At 43.0% G+C, this 17027-nt stretch overlaps 2 protein-coding genes and 1 pseudogene across 6 annotated transcripts; all 3 read left to right on the forward strand.

Moving 5' to 3' along the window:
- Positions 1 to 801: 801 nt before the first annotated feature.
- On the forward strand, positions 802 to 4692 carry LOC120798548 (annotated as a pseudogene).
- A 1010-nt stretch (positions 4693 to 5702) lies between these two features.
- Positions 5703 to 15535, forward strand: LOC120798547 (acyl-coenzyme A thioesterase 1-like). Of its 5 annotated transcripts, XM_040142891.1 has the most exons (5): positions 9671 to 9937; positions 10152 to 10174; positions 12507 to 13015; positions 13396 to 13598; positions 13951 to 15535. In XM_040142891.1, the coding sequence occupies exons 1-5, from the start codon at positions 9890 to 9892 to the stop codon at positions 14557 to 14559; spliced, it is 1392 nt and encodes a 463-aa protein (XP_039998825.1). In that variant the 5' UTR covers positions 9671 to 9889; the 3' UTR covers positions 14560 to 15535. The 5 variants fall into 5 exon arrangements, with proteins under 5 accessions (XP_039998829.1, XP_039998825.1, XP_039998826.1 ...); XM_040142895.1 differs by lacking the exons at positions 9671 to 9937; positions 10152 to 10174 and adding an exon at positions 5703 to 5773 and having other exon boundaries at positions 13951 to 15534; XM_040142892.1 differs by lacking the exon at positions 9671 to 9937 and having other exon boundaries at positions 9947 to 10285; positions 13951 to 15534.
- Positions 5780 to 9675, forward strand: LOC120798549 (acyl-coenzyme A thioesterase 1-like). The gene is made up of 3 exons (XM_040142896.1): positions 5780 to 6580; positions 7071 to 7258; positions 7704 to 9675. The coding sequence occupies exons 1-3, from the start codon at positions 6001 to 6003 to the stop codon at positions 8310 to 8312; spliced, it is 1377 nt and encodes a 458-aa protein (XP_039998830.1). The 5' UTR covers positions 5780 to 6000; the 3' UTR covers positions 8313 to 9675.
- Positions 15536 to 17027: the final 1492 nt, after the last annotated feature.

Below are 17027 nucleotides of genomic sequence, written 5' to 3' on the forward strand. Positions count from 1 at the left end.
TGTTTTTTTGTTTTTTTTTAATCGTCAGATAATCTGTGGATTGTTTTGAATCCATAAGTAATATATATCACCAAAAATATGGCATATTTTACACAGCACTAATAATAGGCTACGCCAGTTACAGTGTGGGGCAGTGAGTTGGCAGACTCACTGCAGTCAGGCCTGAATCAATGGAGGAAAATAAAACTTAAATCATACTTTTAATTTTTTTTTTTTGTAAACATCCTCTCGTGTCTATAGGCTGCTCGGTCTTCGCCCGGTACACTTTACAATGAAGTGAACACGTCCACCGGTTTCGAGACTGGAGGGGGTAACACCTGACCCCGAATGCAGCGTAGCGTTTGAGTCGTTAACGTCCGTTCGTTTCGGTGGTTCACGAGGAGACGTCTTGCGCGGCCAGTCGCGCGGAGCTGCGACGGAGCACGAGACCGCGTCGCACGTGGTCAGCGCGAAGGCGCCGACGCGGGCCCGGTGCCAAGGTCCACAGCCACGGACTCGCTGACTCTGGAGTCCGCGTGTCCGCACACTTTGCCTGAGGGAACTACCCATAGTTCATAGTGCTGTGACGTAAAGGGCGAGGGTTCGCGGTGGAAGCCCGGAGGCTAAAAACAAAAAAAGGTAAAAAAAACAAAAAAAACGTAAACATCATTGCGTAATGATGCTGATTTGACAAAACGGGTAAATTGATTATTTGACAATTACCTCTCGTCCACTCTGTAAGGCAAAGGTTAACACAAGACACCGGCCTGTCTTTAAACCTCTCTATTTAAAATAAAAAAAAATAAAAAAATAAATACTAATTTAATACGGGACAGTAACTTCAACAACAATGGCGTCCTGACATAACTTCGAGACGTTCCTCTGCATTCAGAACCCCTCGGGTTTATTTTTTTCTTCTTTTTCTGACGAGTCCTCTCTCTCTACTGGGAGAAGAGCACAGATCAATTAAATGTAAAACGGCTGAACAGTCTCTCGGTGTCCGGTCAACAGTTCGGCACATTTCAAACATACCGAAAGCTACGGGTTAAGATCACATGTCTGGCATTTTTTTTTTGTTTTTGTTTTGTTTTTAAAGACGGACACCTGCTATAATTTCCTAGCTGTCACGGTAAATGGTGAACCCCACCATGGGTTGAGATGTTTTCACCGACTTTAACAGCAAAAACCTTGGCCCCTACGTTCCCATTGTTAAACCCAGAGATTCATTACGTTTTGTTGTTGTTGCGACGCAGTTGGCTATGTCGTCCTTAGCTAATGAGGAACATTTAAACTGCCAAACTTTTGAATGGAAATCTGGTGCTAACCTCTTCGTGTTCCCAGGGACACATAGGAAGTGAAAGATCAGTTTTAATTAATTAATCATTATTATTATTATTACTATTTTGTAATTGAGAAAAAAAACTATTTAATATAATGTAAACTGGCTGCATGAGGTTAATGTGTAGCCAGTAAAATGTTATTGGGTTGCTACATGAAAGAAATTTGGTCAGTCTTTACTGCAGATTTTGATGGACAGGAGAGTCGTCGAGTGACCTGAAAAGACCTGCTGAAATACACTCGGTTGGCAGTTTACTAGGAACACCTAGGTAGGACTGATCCAGTCTAATACAACAGTCCTGCAGTAAATCCTCCTTCATGAAGGTTATAATGTTCTGTTTTTTTTGTTGAAACTGTTTCAGAGAGAGGTTTTGATTCAAGTAGTTTGTGGTGCTGTTGATCTTTAACAGTTGTGCAAAGAGGTGTTTCTGTTGTTTAGCCTACCTTCATTGATATAAATGGGAGTGTGCTGTATGTAGATACTAAAATTGCTCAGCTATTTGGATACACACTGGATTATATTCTTCAATGAAGGCAAATCCGTAAATATTTGAAATTTTCCCCCAAAACGTGAGACCTTTTTGCACAGAGCGGTCTGTGTCACCAGACTACAGTATTAATCAGCTTTTGTTTGTATTGGCACACATTTGGCTCTTTCATCGCTCTGTTTCCTCTTGCTCTGGCATGTCACGCTGGCCAGAGAGTGGGACTGACCTGTTTACTTTGTTACAGTCACAGAACGAAGTCTAAAGCTGTGCAGACAGGATCTTTAGTTCCTGAAGAGATGTCGTCCCAAGTCAGACTGAGGCTCCTGCCGAGTGCCAGATGTTTGTTCGACGAGCCCGTTCAGCTGAAGGTGGCCGGGCTGAGGTCGAGGCAGGTGGTCACCCTGAGAGCCGGATGGTCACCCTGAGAAGAGAGTGACAGACAGAAGGTGGTTTTCAGATCCTCGCCACCTACAGGGCTGATGAGGCTGGCGAGCGGGAGATCGGACCTCACCCAGCGGAGCTAGCTCCACTGGAGCCCGAACCCATGGGTCTGCTGTGGTCAATGGAGGCAGACACCTTGCACAAAAGGTTTCAAAAAACGAATTCACTAAACCCCCACGTGGTGAAGTTCTCTGTGCATGAGGAGGAGAGCGAAGGAAGAATTCTGGCAGAGGCGACTAACGAGAGGTTTCTGACCAGACAGGGGGTCAGCCGGCTCCCCGTCAAAGAGGGGAATATTCGTGGAGTCCTGTTCACTCCCCCAGGCTGGTGGATTTGTTATTTGTTTCTGTCTATATCTTTGACATTTTTTAATTTATTAAATTTGTTAATGATCTTAAAATTTACTAATTCTCTTAAGAGAACAAAACCAAAAATGAATTTATGCTTCATCAGGTACTGTCTGTTCAGCCACAGGCTGATATAGTCAACATTTCATGCCACAGAAAATCCCTGTCATCCAAAACCTATAAATAACTAATAAAATATCGAGAAGTAAGAAATCATAAAAAACATGAAATGAGATTTATGATATGCGGTGCTATTTATAGTGTCTCATATGTCCACTGGTCCAGGAGGAGGCCCGTTCCCCGGGGTGTTGGATCTGTACACTTTTGGTGGAGGTTTATCTGAGAAAAGGGCGTCTCTGCTGGCCAGTCGAGGATTTGTGGTTCTGACTGTAGCGCTCTACGGCCATGACGACATGCCGAGGAACATCAAAGATGTTCATCTGGATTATTTTGAGGAAGCGATAGAGTTTTTAAAAAAACAAGATAAGGTGAGTTGTTTGAAATGGCTGAGAGTGTTTGTGTTCTTACCAGTTAAAAAAGACACATCTGCAATTTTTCTCCTTGTTCAATTTTATAATTTAGTTTTTTTACTATTTGAAAATTTACACCTATGATTACTCTACTTTAAGGTCTGAACTAGGCCGATTGGTTATGATGGATTTTTTTTTATAGATGAGGTTTGAGTTTCTGCAGGTAGATGGCACTATTTCCTCTCTCTGTACAGACACGGTGGCAAATGCTGATTGAACAAACATGAAATGCATCATCTTCTGTGCAGCAGACTTTTTTTTTTCCACAGCAAAGCAATACCTGCGCATAAGTGGTGTATATCAGAAAATGCAAAAGTTGTCAAATCGACACTAATCAGTGATATAAAGTGGTAGCAAAACACACTTGCCATTGTTTCACAGGGAGCATTAAAAAGCAAACATACAGTGGCAAATGTGAAGGTTGCCTTGGGCAATGTTCGCAGCACGACTGCAGGACAACAAAGGAAATACATTCCTATTCCTTCGCCATAGTGTCTCAAAAAATGTTAAATCAAAAGGTGAACTTTTACAGGCACATGCATACAATCAGATGCTTCGTGTTCATCGACAGAAGAGAAAATCTGCAGTTTGTAATATGCATTTTGCTTTTCCACAGGTGGCCAGTAAAGGAGTTGGTGTAATATCCCTTTCAAAAAGCGGAGATGTTGCACTTTCAATAGCCTCTTACCTGCCAGATGTCAAGGCCACAGTGTGGATCAACGGCTGCTGTGCCAACACAGCTTTACCCCTCTATTATAAGAAAAGCCAAATCCATCCTGCGTTGATGTTTGACGTCAGCAAGGTCATTCCCACTGAGTCGGGAGCCAGCATAGTCAGGTATGCAATGAAAAATCCCCTGGCCGAGGAGAACAAGGCCAGTCTGGTCCCCATTGAACGAGCAAAGGGACATTTCCTCTTTGCAGCTGGAGAGGACGACCTCAACTGGGACAGCAAGGCTTACATGGGCCAGATGGTGGAGAGACTGAAGCGTCATGGGAAGGAGAACTTTGAGAGTCTGAGTTACCCGGGAGCAGGACATTACCTAGAGCCACCTTATGGACCCTACTGCCCCTCCAGCTTTCATGGGGTTGCAGGTAAACCAGTCCTGTGGGGGGGTGAGCCCAGGTCCCACGCAGCAGCTGAAGTCCACCTGTGGAAGAAGATCCAGGAGTTCTTGAGAACTCACCTGAGCTGTGATGCTACACGGTCTAAAGCCAAGTTATAGATGCAAACACATCGATACAAACATCAGAAAAAAATAAGCTGTTTTTACGTTGAAATTGGTTTCACGTTTTCACAATTTCACTATTTTTTTGACTCAAATAAAAGTGCCTTACATTGTGGCTCACTGTGGGAGGGGGGGGTTGGGGCTTCCATTGCGTACCGCATGTTTTGACATGGTGAATGCCAGCGTGCCCTCACTAGTCACATTAAGATGTGGATCCTTTTTAAAATACAAAAATTAAAATTGATATACGAGGCTTTTTCTTTTTCATGGTCAAAAAGTGATGAGCGAACTTTGAAAAATTGTTTGATCACCATTTTGTTTCGTAAAAAAAAAAAAAAAAATCACCAGTAAACAGGGATGAAAAAAAAATCAATTTTTCATATTCTGAGACAGGTTTTATGCTGAGTGACCAAAAGATACATGGACTCTTGCTAATAAACAAATTAAAATTGCCAACGTTTTTAATGTAATTTGGTGTTAATGTCTTCACTTTCTTCTAGGGACATACAAGAGCAATAGGCTCAGTTTCAACACTGCGAAGGGATTTTTTTCCATTTTTGAAGCTTATGTGTCACATATTATTCTATTGGCAGGCATGAAAAAAATGTCCCCTGAACACGTCCTTTTATGACATTAGTGAACGATTTAATACAACGTAATCTGGCTGTATGAGGTTAATGTGTAGCCAGTAAAATGTTATTGGGTTGCTACATGGAAGAAATTTGGTCAGTCTTTACTGCAGATTTTGATGGACAGGAGAGTCGTCGAGTGACCCGAAAAGACCTGCTGAAATACACTCGGTTGGCAGTTTACTAGGAACACCTAGGTAGGACTGATCCAGTCTAATACAACAGTCCTGCAGTAAATCCTCCTTCATGAAGGTTATAATGTTCCGTTTTTTTTGTTGAAACTGTTTCAGAGAGAGGTTTTGATTCAAGTAGTTTGTGGTGCTGTTGATCTTTAACAGTTGTGCAAAGAGGTGTTTCTGTTGTGTAGCGTACCTTCATTGATATAAATGGGAGTGTGCTGTATGTAGATACTAAAATTGCTCAGCTATCTGGATACACACTGGATTATATTCTTCAATGAAGGCAAATCCGTAAATATTTGAAATTTTCCCCCAAAACGTGAGACCTTTTTGCACAGAGCGGTCTGTGTCACCAGACTACAGTATTAATCAGCTTTTGTTTGTATTGGCACACATTTGGCTCTTTCATCGCTCTGTTTCCTCTTGCTCTGGCATGTCACGCTGGCCAGAGAGTGGGACTGACCTGTTTACTTTGTTACAGTCACAGAACGAAGTCTAAAGCTGTGCAGACAGGATCTTTAGTTCCTGAAGAGATGTCGTCCCAAGTCAGACTGAGGCTCCTGCCGAGTGCCAGATGTTTGTTCGACGAGCCCGTTCAGGTGAAACAAGATAAGGTGAGTTATTTGAAATGGCTGAGAGTGTTTGTGTTCTTACCAGTTAAAAAAGACACATCTGCAATTTTTATCCTTGTTCCATTTTATAATTTAGTTTTTTTACTATTTGAAAATTTACACCTATGATTAGTCTACTTTAAGGTCTGAACTAGCCCGTTTGGTTTTGATGGGTTTTTTTTTTTTTGGATGAAGTTTGAGTTTCTGCAGGTAGATGGCACTATTTCCAAATGCTGTTTCCTCTTGCTCTGGCATGTCACGCTGGCCAGAAAGTGGGACTGGCCTGTTTACTTTGTTACAGTCACATAACGCAGTCTAAAGCTGTGCAGACAGGATCTTTAGTTCCTGAAGAGATGTCGTCCCAAGTCAGACTGAGGCTGCTGCCGAGGGCCAGATGTTTGTTCGACGAGCCCGTTCAGGTGAAGGTGGCCGGGCTGAGGTCGAGGCAGGTGGTCACCCTGAGAGCCGGATCAACAGATGAGAAGGGAGTGCTGTTCAGATCCTCGGCCACCTACAGGGCTGATGAGACCGGGGCGATCGACCTGGACAGAGACCCCTCACTCAGCGGGAGCTACGTCGGAGTTGAACCCATGGGTCTGCTGTGGTCAATGAAGGCAGACACTTTGCACAAAAGGTTTCAAAAAACGAATTCACTAAACCCCCACGTGGTGAAGTTCTCTGTGCATGAGGAGGAGAGCGAAGGAAGAATTCTGGCAGAGGCGACTAACGAGAGGTGTCTGACCAGACAGGGGGTCAGCCGGCTCCCCGTCAAAGAGGGGAATATTCGTGGAGTCCTGTTCACTCCCCCGGGTTGGTGGCTCTCAGCTTACTCTTTAGTTTAATAACAGCCTAATAGAGTCTTGCTATGAGTGTCCCAGTAAGCCCTGACGGTGGGACAGTGAGCCAGCAGGCACAATACCAGGCCCCTGAAACCAGCTGAAATAAAAGGAATGTGGCTGTCATGAAAGTCCTTAATTAAAGGAGGTCATGTAATCAGCCTTGTATGTTGGTTTGTCTGTTTGTTTATTGGTTTGTTTATTTGTCAACAGGTTTATGCAAGAAGTACTGAACCGCTTTGCACCAAACGCGGTGGAGAAATGGGGCATGGGCCAGGGAAGAGCCCACAAAATTTTGGTGCAGATCTGGATCATTTACAATGAATTTGATTTTTTTTCCACTGAAGTTTGGTTTATGTTGTTTGACATTGGCCTTGACACTTCATCGAAAGGATGCACATTATGTAAGATCTACAACTTAGTATGACCTACAGACTTTGACTCGAATGTGTCTTATGGTCCAGGAGAAGGTCCGTTCCCTGCCGTGTTGGATGTGTGCACCTTTATGTGTGAGAAAAGAGCCAGTCTCCTGGCCAACAGAGGGTTTGTGGTTCTGGCTGTAGCGGTGTACAATGAAGAGCCTGACAACGTCAAAAACATCCATCTGGACTACTTTGAAGAAGCAGTGGGTTTCTTACTAAGACAAACCAAGGTAAGTTGTTTGAGTAACTTTTAATGACCGCAGCATAAAGTAACAAGCCTTTGATTTTGACTCTGATTTTGAAAAAGAAAGAAAAACATTCTATTGGGGGTTTAGTTAAAAAAAAAAAAAAAAGGAGGGATACACTAAAATTAAGTGACTATTATGTGCAACTTTGGTGCCCCATTTCTTTAAGCATGTTCATTCCTATAATATCAGTTAATACAACAAACGCAAGATATCTTTATTGTCATGGGGTTTTATTTTTTTATTTTACAGTTTACTAATTATGTCTGCAATACAGTTGTTTTTTTTTTACAATGATTGAGCCCCTATGCTTGAGGAGACCTCCACATTACACCCAGTTTTGACATTGTTATCCTGATTCACCTTCATAGTCCAGTTCCCAAGCATTGGGAGGTTTTATCACCTCTAATGTGTATGTTTTCCTTCACAGGTGGGCAGCAAAGGAGTTGGTGTAGTATCTCGATCAAAGGGAGGAGATATTGCTCTTTCCATTGCTGCTTTTTTGCCGGGGGTTGAGGCCGCAGTGTGGATTAACGGTTGCAACGGCAATTTGGCCGTTCCTCTCTACTATAAGAACTGCCAAATCCTCTCACCGATTCTGTTTGATCATAGCAAGGTCATTCCCACTGATTCGGGAGCCAGCATAGTCAAGTATGGTGCTAAAAATCCCCTGGCCGAGGAGAACAAGGCCAGTCTGGTCCCCATTGAACGAGCAAAGGGGCATTTCCTCTTTGCAGCTGGAGAGGAAGACCTCCAGTGGGACAGCAAGGCTTACATGGGCCAGATGGTGGATAGACTGAAGCGTCATGGGAAGGAGAACTTTGAGAGTCTGAGTTACCCAAGAGCTGGACACTTACTGGAGCCACCTTATGGACCCTACTGCCTCTCCAGCTTTCATGGGGTTGTGGATATACCAGTCCTGTGGGGGGGTGAGCCCAGGTCCCACGCAGCAGCTGAAGTCCACCTGTGGAAGAAGATCCAGGAGTTCTTGAGAACTCACCTGAGCTGTGATGCTACACGGTCTAAAGCCAAGTTATAGATGCAAATAGGATGATAGGAAAGACTTAGGAGGAGATAAATCCCGACATCTTCGCTGACAATTACATAACTGTGGATAATTATATATCATGGATTAATGTTTTGTGATGAAGTGAACGATTTAGCTGATAGAGCATTTAATATTTCACACATTAAAAGATTACGACTGAACCTGATGCAGGGTTTTTACATTTAAAAGAGATATTGTTAAAATATTTTAATGCATTAATAAGCACAATCAGCCCATGAGTCTGTGTTATGATTTAAAAGGAAAATGTAAAATACAAATTTAAGATGAAAATGCCAGGTGCCATTTAAAGATTGCTAAATTGTGAGACAGAAGCTGATAAAAATGCGAAAACATCAAGTGGCTCTGTTGGAGAAGTGATACATTTTCCAACGGCAATAACATTTTTGGTAAAAGAGGTGTCTGAGTTTAATGAATAACAAAGCATTCAAATAATTGAGCTTCTCTAGTGGAGAGGCTTGAAAAGGCTTACCTCCGAGGGAGCTGTTTATAATGGAAGTCTCAAAGTGCAGTGTGGGGTGCTTTCAGTGCCTTTTGCACGTCGTAGCGAATTAAGCAGTTATCTGACCGTTTGAGGATTAGACCTACGTCTGCCCGTCAACAGAAATGTGGTTTGAAGTCTTGACTCAGGGTGCAGCTCTGTGTTGTATTTGTTTGTTGGTCAACTCCAGATTAACTCTAACTATAAAGTAGCAGTTGTTTTACTGAATGCGGCTAGAAAGTGATGGCCTTATATCTCCGTACATGTTACTTCCCTTCCCGTCTCTGTGAACATCCAGGCATGTGTGGGTGTGTTTATCTGATTGGATTAGGGCTGCAACTAGCAATTATTTTCATGTAATAGATATATAGCAATTTTTTTGTCACTCAATCTGTTAGTCTACAGTGTAACGTGTCAGAAAATTATGAATTGTGTGCATAGAAAGTTTCTTTTTCAAATTACTTTTGTCTGTTTTGTCTGACCAACAGTCCAAAAACAAAAGATATTCCATTTAGAATCATATACAAACAAAGAAAAGCAGCAAACCCATGACTTAAATGATTAATTGAACAATTGAAATATTTAAAATCAGAAAAGTGGTCATTTTTCTGGCCATTTTTCTTTTGCCCATTCTCTGCCCCCCCCTCAATTGTCTTTGTGTTCGGAGCCTGTCAGTCATCGGTCTGGCCACTAGAGAGCGGTATAAGCCTCGTTACCAAGGCCCCCACTGTGGTGCTCGGCACAGACGCGATACCGCCGGCACCACTTTTTTTGGGGGGGGGCTTCACTGTCTGCTCTCATTTCTCACACTGCTTTAGTTTCATTTTGAGCACGATATGACTTTAAAAAAAAAACAAAAAACTGCATTCACAAAATGATCAAAATCCAAGACAAATTTATGCTTTTTAGATTAAGTTAAAAATCGGCATAAACCTATGTTATTTAAAAGTCTCTTCCTCACTGCTATAACAGCTCTTCCTCGGAAGTCTACTGAATTCTTCCTGCTTCCTGCGATGACATAAATGCGACACTTCCTTTTGCTGCTCTCAATTAAAGCTCTTCACGGCTCATGCAACGTGAGGCTTTTATTGTGAAACAGCGACACCTTCCGGTGAGGTTGTTCCTGAACATCAGGAAGAAGATAACTTTTCTATCTGGGGGGGGGGAGAAAAAAGAAAAGAAAAAAAAACGCCCGTGAAAACAGTTCGTCTCACTGTTTATTTTCTTTTTTTGTGTGTCTTTGTTTGCTTTTTAACAAATGATATTTGCTTTAGATATTGCTGGGAGTGAAAATAACAAACAAACAGAGATTAAAAGGCGCGAGTGGACACTTGACGGACGTGGACCCACTAAAGTAAGAAACGGGTGTTTTTTATCTCAACCGTTTGAAATCCGAGGGGAGTAGCCTACTGTAAAGACTAGGGTGTTAGAAGAGCTTAAGCTTTACCGGCTCTCCTAACGAAATGTAAGCCAGACGAGTGTTCTGAAACCCTCTTTTTCCGGAGAGCAGTTCTAAGCTAACACCATTTTTCTCCCGTCCACGATAGCGCTTCGCGGTAAGCCGTAAAGCCGTCCGTTGGTGTCGGGCCGAAGGACGGACTCTGCCGACCTCCGGCAGTAGGGACGCGAACGACGACAGTAGCCGATTGTGTGAATCGATCATGTTCGTGTCAACCAGCCACGGCCGAAGCCAGAGCAATGCCTCTTTTGCCTCGTTCCCGTTGCCCTTTCCTCTGTTTTCCAGCCATCCTGTCTCAGCCCGTGTCTTGAGAGTTCTAGTGAGGAAGTTTAATCTGTCTACGCTGCGTGAACCGAGGGAAAACTACGGCAGGGGCCCACGGGGTTGGCAAAAAACGTTCAGTGACGATTTCATTAACGACCACGTCCCTATTTCAAAACTTACAGCATCCGGGGCTGTCAAAGAGAAAGTGGGGTACACTGCTAATGGAGTTACTAAGTGAACTAAACAGAATCAAAACACACTTGCTGCACACAATGTGATCTAGGGGCCTTTTTTTTTTTTTTAACATTTTTATCAATCACTCAATCGGCAGCGATTTTAATAGCCGTTAGGGTCATTTTTCAACCAAAAAATGGCCAAACATCCACTGGTCTCAGCTTCTCTGAGGATGAGATTTGCTTCTGTTCCTCGTCGTGGAAGACAGCTAGCTGTCACCGTAGGCTCCGAGGACATCGGGCATTATTTACTGTTCTCTGGTGTGTAATAGACTAAATGATTGATCGGCGAATTAAGGATATCACCTGCGGATCAATTGATCATGAAATGAAATGTTAATCGCAGGCCTAACTTGGTCTGTATCATCACTGTTTGTAACACAAGTGTGACTACTCCAAACTTAAGCCACTATAATAATAAAATAATGCTCGCAGCAAGATCTGATGTTTGGTGTAGTTTTATTATACAGGGGCATTATTGTAGAAATATTTTCTACAAATGTGTGTGGAGACTTGTTTAACTGTATCTCAAGCTGTGTGTGTGTGTGTGTGTGTGTGTGTACTCAGATTTGTGAATGTGTGCAAGAATCTGTAAAGGCCTAGCCTGACATGTGAATGTGTGAAAGACCCGGTACGTGTGTATACAAATTTAAATTCAGTTTTCTTTTTATACATTCACAAATCTGAGAACAAACATACAGACTAATATAGTTTGAGTCTATTTAGTTTTTATAAGGCAAGATATTGTTATTACGATTATGTCCACAACAACTACTGTCACAGCAAAAAGGGAGAGAATCCAAACCTCCTTAGAAACCTCTTAATGATCTTCCTCTTATGCCCAGTATGTTAAGCATTGTCCAGATATTGCAACAGCCCAGTGAGCTGAAACGTTGAGTGACATTTGCTTAGTGTGCTTTACACACATGCACCCGCATTCCTTGGAGGAACGTCCTGTGCTGTAGCAACAGTTCAGAGAAAAACGTTTACAAACAGTGAAGCACAGAGGGGAACCTTAAACCCAAAGTTAATCATTTTCTTTTTCAATGAACAGCCAATCTTCATCACTTCTGCTTCCACGTAAGTAATGAACCCTCTTCCATGCCAAACCATTTTCCTCACCAGCCAGATCAGAGTTAATTTGTCCAGTGCTATTTCTAAATGCCCTCTGATTTTTGGCTCCGCAGTTATCAGCTGCCTCGTCATCCTCTGTTAAAGGGACAGCAAACACACATCTTTATGTGTCGTTTGCTTTTGTGTCCGAGAGGGAAGACACTGATCAAATACAAAAAGCGCATTGATGAGGACTGCGTGGGTTTTGACAGTGCAAACACATATGCGGTTGCTTTAACCAGTGGTCCATCATCTGAGCACAGGACACCCGTATGTCTGTGCATTCTCGTGCTTAACTTTTCTTTCTGCTGTACTTTCACCAAATCCGGGAACTTTTTCACATTTGCCACTTTAGATAAGAACTCTTGACTAAATAGCTAAAAAGTTATGATTATTGTGACAAACTGTTGTCAAGATGCTTATTTACTGAATAGCATAGGTGCAGTATAGCTGTTACAATGAATGCAGTGAAACAATTTAGAATGTGTGTATTAGAGGGACACTTAGATATTAATGGTGTAAAGGTGGCAGGGTCCTTGCAGTTATGGTTGATATTTTTTGTGTCTGCTATGTCACGCTGGCCAGAAAGTGGTACTGACCTGTTTACTTTGTTACAGTCACAGAACGAAGTCTAAAGCTGTGCAGACAGGATCTTTAGTTCCTGAAGAGATGTCGTCCCAAGTCAGACTGAGGCTCCTGCCGAGTGCCAGATGTTTGTTCGACGAGCCCGTTCAGGTGAAGGTGGCCGGGCTGAGGTCGAGGCAGGTGGTCACCCTGAGAGCCGGATCAACAGACGAGAGGGGAGTGCTGTTCAGATCCTCAGCCACCTACAGGGCTGATGAGACCGGGGAGATCGACCTGGACAGAGACCCCTCACTCAGCGGGAGCTACGTCGGGGTCGAACCCATGGGTCTGCTGTGGTCAATGAAGGCAGACACCTTGCACCAACAGTTTCAAAAAATGAATTCGCTAAACCCCCACGTGGTGAAGTTCTCTGTGCATGAGGAGGAGAGCGAAGGAAGAATTCTAGCAGAGGAGACTAACGAGAGGTTTCTGACCAGACAGGGGGTCAGCCGGCTCCCCGTCAAAGAGGGGAATATTCGTGGAGTCCTGTTCACTCCCCCAGGCTGGTGGATTTGTTGTCGTCTATTTCAGGCTTTAATTAACATAATTAGCATGTTTAAAGGACAATACTTGTGCTATGTTAACTTTTTTTTTCATCGAAATCTTAGAAGACAAACCAAGTCTGAATTTATCCTAACAAGTATTGTCTGTGTAGCCACTAATTATAATAATGTATACTAATATGTATAGCTTATGATTCGTGCCAAGTCCAATGTTTTTCAAAGTTGTTTTTTGGCTGGCATAACTCTTTATAATGAACATAACCAGACTGTGCCTTAGTGGTAGCGGTTCTACATATTAATTATAGGAAAACATGAAAAGATGCATCATCATATTTTCAGATGTATGTAATCTTGCATTGTATTATGTCCTCTGATTCAGGAGAAGGCCCGTTCCCTGGGGTGTTGGATCTGTACACTTTCAGAGGACGTTTATCTGAGAAAAAGGCGTCTCTGCTGGCCAGTCAAGGATTTGTGGTTCTGTCTGTAGTGGCGTATGGCTATGACGACATGCCGAGGAACATCAAAGAGGTTCATCTGGATTATTTTGAGGAAGCGATAGAGTTTTTAAAAAAACAAGACAAGGTTAGTTCTCCGAATCTCTGAGAATCTTGATTTTTGGACACACATCTCTTCGTTTGGTTGCGTCTGTTACAGTGTGTTATCTGGAGAAGGCTAAGTAAGGTAGCCCAGATGCTCTTCTCCCGAGCCACATCCTGTAGTTCTTACTGGTGGATCAAGAGGCTTTTCCAGGCCAGATGGGATACACAGTCCCTGTAGGATGTTCTGACAGAGAAGTCTTGGTTGAAGTGCAATTCATGTTTATCTGTAGACAAGCCCATCTGTACGACATCACAATAAATAGAATAAATACAGTGAAAAGGTAACTTATATTTGTAGTTTGTTTTTGTCACTTGTAATTGTTTTTTTTCCACAGGTGGCCAGTAAAGGAGTTGGTGTAATATCCCTTTCAAAAACCGGAGATGTTGCACTTTCAATAGCCTCTTACCTGCCAGATGTCAAGGCCACAGTGTGGATCAACGGCTGCTGTGCCAACACAGCTTTACCCCTCTATTATAAGAAAAGCCAAATCCATCCTGCGTTGATGTTTGACCTCAGCAAGGTCATTCCCACTGATTCGGGAGCCAGCATAGTCAGGTATGTTATGAAAAATCCCCTGGCCGAGGAGAACAAGGCCAGTCTGGTCCCCATTGAACGAGCAAAGGGACATTTCCTCTTTGCTGCTGGAGAGGACGACCTCAACTGGGACAGCAAGGCTTACATGGACGAGATGGTGGCGAGACTGAAGCGTCATGGGAAGGAGAACTTTGAGAGTCTGAGTTACCCGGGAGCAGGACATTACCTAGAGCCACCTTATGGACCCTACTGCCCTTCCAGCCATCACTGGATTGTGGGTGCACAGGTCCTGTGGGGGGGTGAGCCCAGGTCCCACGCAGCAGCTGAAGTCCACCTGTGGAAGAAGATCCAGGAGTTCTTGAGAACTCACCTGAGCTGTGATGCTACACGGTCTAAAGCCAAGTTATAGATGCAAACATATCGATACAAACATTAGGCAAAAAAAAGCTGTTTTACGTTGAATTTCACAAATTGTTTGACCCAACTAAAAGTGCCTTACATTGTGGCTCACTTTCTGTTTGTTTCTGTAGTTACTGCTCTAAACTTACTTTCTGGCATTTTATTTGAAGCATTTTATCTGTTTAAATTCTGCGCACTTCATTGCTCACTATAAGCAGGTAGCTCTAGTCGGAGTGCGAGCATGTATTTTTCTTAGTGGCTCATCATGTAGATTCTTTGCTTACAAACTGGACTGTGGTGATGAAAAGTTTGACTTTATTAGAATCAAGACTGTAGTGTTACTCTAATGTAAATGTAATAACTTTTTGTAAAGACCAGGATTATAATACAGTAAGAGTATGACATTAGAAAGAATTAAGGATCTTTTCCTTTCTATTTTGGAGATGTGACACCAAAAGAAAAACATTTTATGATATTAGTCGATATTGTGTGTAAAATCTTAAACTGCAATAAAACATTTCAACATAAAATTTGTATGCACAACAGATTAAAATGTGCTAAATATGTCACGCAGGCAAAAAAAAGAGAGAATGTCTTAAACACTGATTGCCTCAAAACACTTTCCACTGTTTTCGGTTTCATTGTTTTTACGCCTCTTGTATTTAGTTGTATTGAAGAAGACTTGGTGGAAAATTGTAAAGCTTTTATGAGTTGATGTTTCAAGCTTTCCTTCAGATAGGGTACAGGAATCGGCAGCTGGTTACATCGCAACAGCCTTGGCAAAACCGAATAGAATAGAACTAATAAGGAAATGAGAGGCTGGGAACAAAAAAAAACAACTTATGGGTAACTATCTCACCCTGTCTCTGTTGCAAATGGATAACAGGTTATTGTTCCTGGCAAGTTCACTATTGTGTACGTTCATCAAGATGGCAGAGCCAGCCTTTATCTGCCTCCCGAGTTTATCAGGCAGCACTGTTGAAATGCGCTCTCTCTCTCTCTCTCTCTCTCTCTCTCTCTCTCTCCCTCTCTCTTCCTCTGCCGCTCTTTGTGTTTCTGTCTCCAACTGCTCCTTTCGTGTCATTTCAGCTTGACAGAGCCTTCAGCCACCTCTGGCTTATGGAAGGCAGGGAATTATTTGTTTCACTACTTTATCTGCACAAATAGATGTAGAAACATCAGGAACTTGAGGTCGAGGTTCTATTTGAACTTCCGTGTTCCTCGGGTCAAAGCGGATTCATTTTGGTGTGTTAGGGAGGGACGGTGTAGCAACAGAGGCCACGCGAGTTCCCATGAACCGGAGTCGGGTCATGGTGTGTATTTTTTGATCCGCTGTCCTGTACGCTGCAGGATCACAAATTGCTTTTCTACTAGTGTCTGCGCATTTTCTGAAAGAGGGCTTCTCTCACTTGTCTGTCTGAAAAGCTGAAGCATGTCCTTAACGTTTTGTAGGACCAAAACTCTGAATAAAATGTGTTTGTGCTGCTGCTGTTGACCCACTTGGAGCCCACACATAATCCTGTATCTGTACGAATGCTTCTTTTACTATCTTTGTTGTCCTTTAATTTAGCTGTGTGACCAGGTTGGTCTCTCTCCTGAGTTTGTTATTTGTACTGTGTGCAAGCACACAACTACCCAGAGTGCCAGACTCAAATTCTCGTATATTTGTGCACATTTGCGCAAGAAAACGTGATTCTGATTTCAAATATACCATCTGCACCGAATGGTAAAGCGTGAGCACCTCCTCCGTCACCAAAGATAACATGAGGCTTTGACAGCTACAACTCCCCCGGGGCATTGACAGCTCATGGGATGTGAATGTTGTTGTTGAAAGTTAAATACTACGGATGCTCGTTTTCCCTTCTACGCCCAAATTTGAACTTTTGAACCTCAGGTCATGAATTCAGTTGCCTGGCTCGCTTCCTTCATCTCTTCGCTATGGTTAAATCGTGTCTTTTGCCGGGGACGGAAAAGAGAGGGAGGTTTAGGAAAGCGTGACACATCCAGTGCCGATCTAGGTGTGCCCACAATTACACACCTGCGTCATAAATCTCGCTGCTCCAACAGTCGCGTCAGCAGCATTAACAGAAACAAAGAAGCTCTACCCCCATACCATTACCACACTGTTGTTGTTTTGCAGTTTATCATCACTTTACTTTAAGCCTACAGCAGTCTGCCATTACTCTTCTGATTGAGAACAAATGCCAGTCTGCCTCTGACAGGATATCCATCACGATGCCGCGTTCTGCGATTGTAGCTGCAGGCGCCCCGTGTACGCCAGCCACAACTGCTGGATTTTTAATGAGCAGTTATGACAGGGAAGCAGGAAGCCGCGCTGAAAGGGGAAACAAAATCAAAGAGCAAACATCCAGATACTGCAACACGCTCTTTAAAGTGATCCGGGTCTGTCTGAGGATCGCGAAACCCCGTCCCGCCCGTTGGTTTAGCCTCAGATAGAGGCGTTTCGAGCGGCACAGA

The sequence above is a fragment of the Xiphias gladius genome, chromosome 14, assembly GCF_016859285.1.
Source record: "Xiphias gladius isolate SHS-SW01 ecotype Sanya breed wild chromosome 14, ASM1685928v1, whole genome shotgun sequence".
In the NCBI taxonomy this organism is placed as follows: domain Eukaryota; kingdom Metazoa; phylum Chordata; class Actinopteri; order Istiophoriformes; family Xiphiidae; genus Xiphias; species Xiphias gladius.

Coding starts and splice junctions, on each gene's coding strand:
- LOC120798549 (XM_040142896.1), top strand. CDS start 6,001: ATGCTGTTTCCTCTTGCTCTGGCATGTCACGCTGGCCAGAAAGTGGGA. Junction 6,581..7,070: donor AGTCCTGTTCACTCCCCCGG/GTTGGTGGCTCT, acceptor CTTATGGTCCAG/GAGAAGGTCCGTTCCCTGCC. Junction 7,259..7,703: donor TCTTACTAAGACAAACCAAG/GTAAGTTGTTTG, acceptor TTTCCTTCACAG/GTGGGCAGCAAAGGAGTTGG.
- LOC120798547 (XM_040142891.1), top strand. CDS start 9,890: ATGCAACGTGAGGCTTTTATTGTGAAACAGCGACACCTTCCGGTGAGG. Junction 9,938..10,151: donor AGCGACACCTTCCGGTGAGG/TTGTTCCTGAAC, acceptor GCGAGTGGACAC/TTGACGGACGTGGACCCACT. Junction 10,175..12,506: donor ACGGACGTGGACCCACTAAA/GTAAGAAACGGG, acceptor ACTTTGTTACAG/TCACAGAACGAAGTCTAAAG.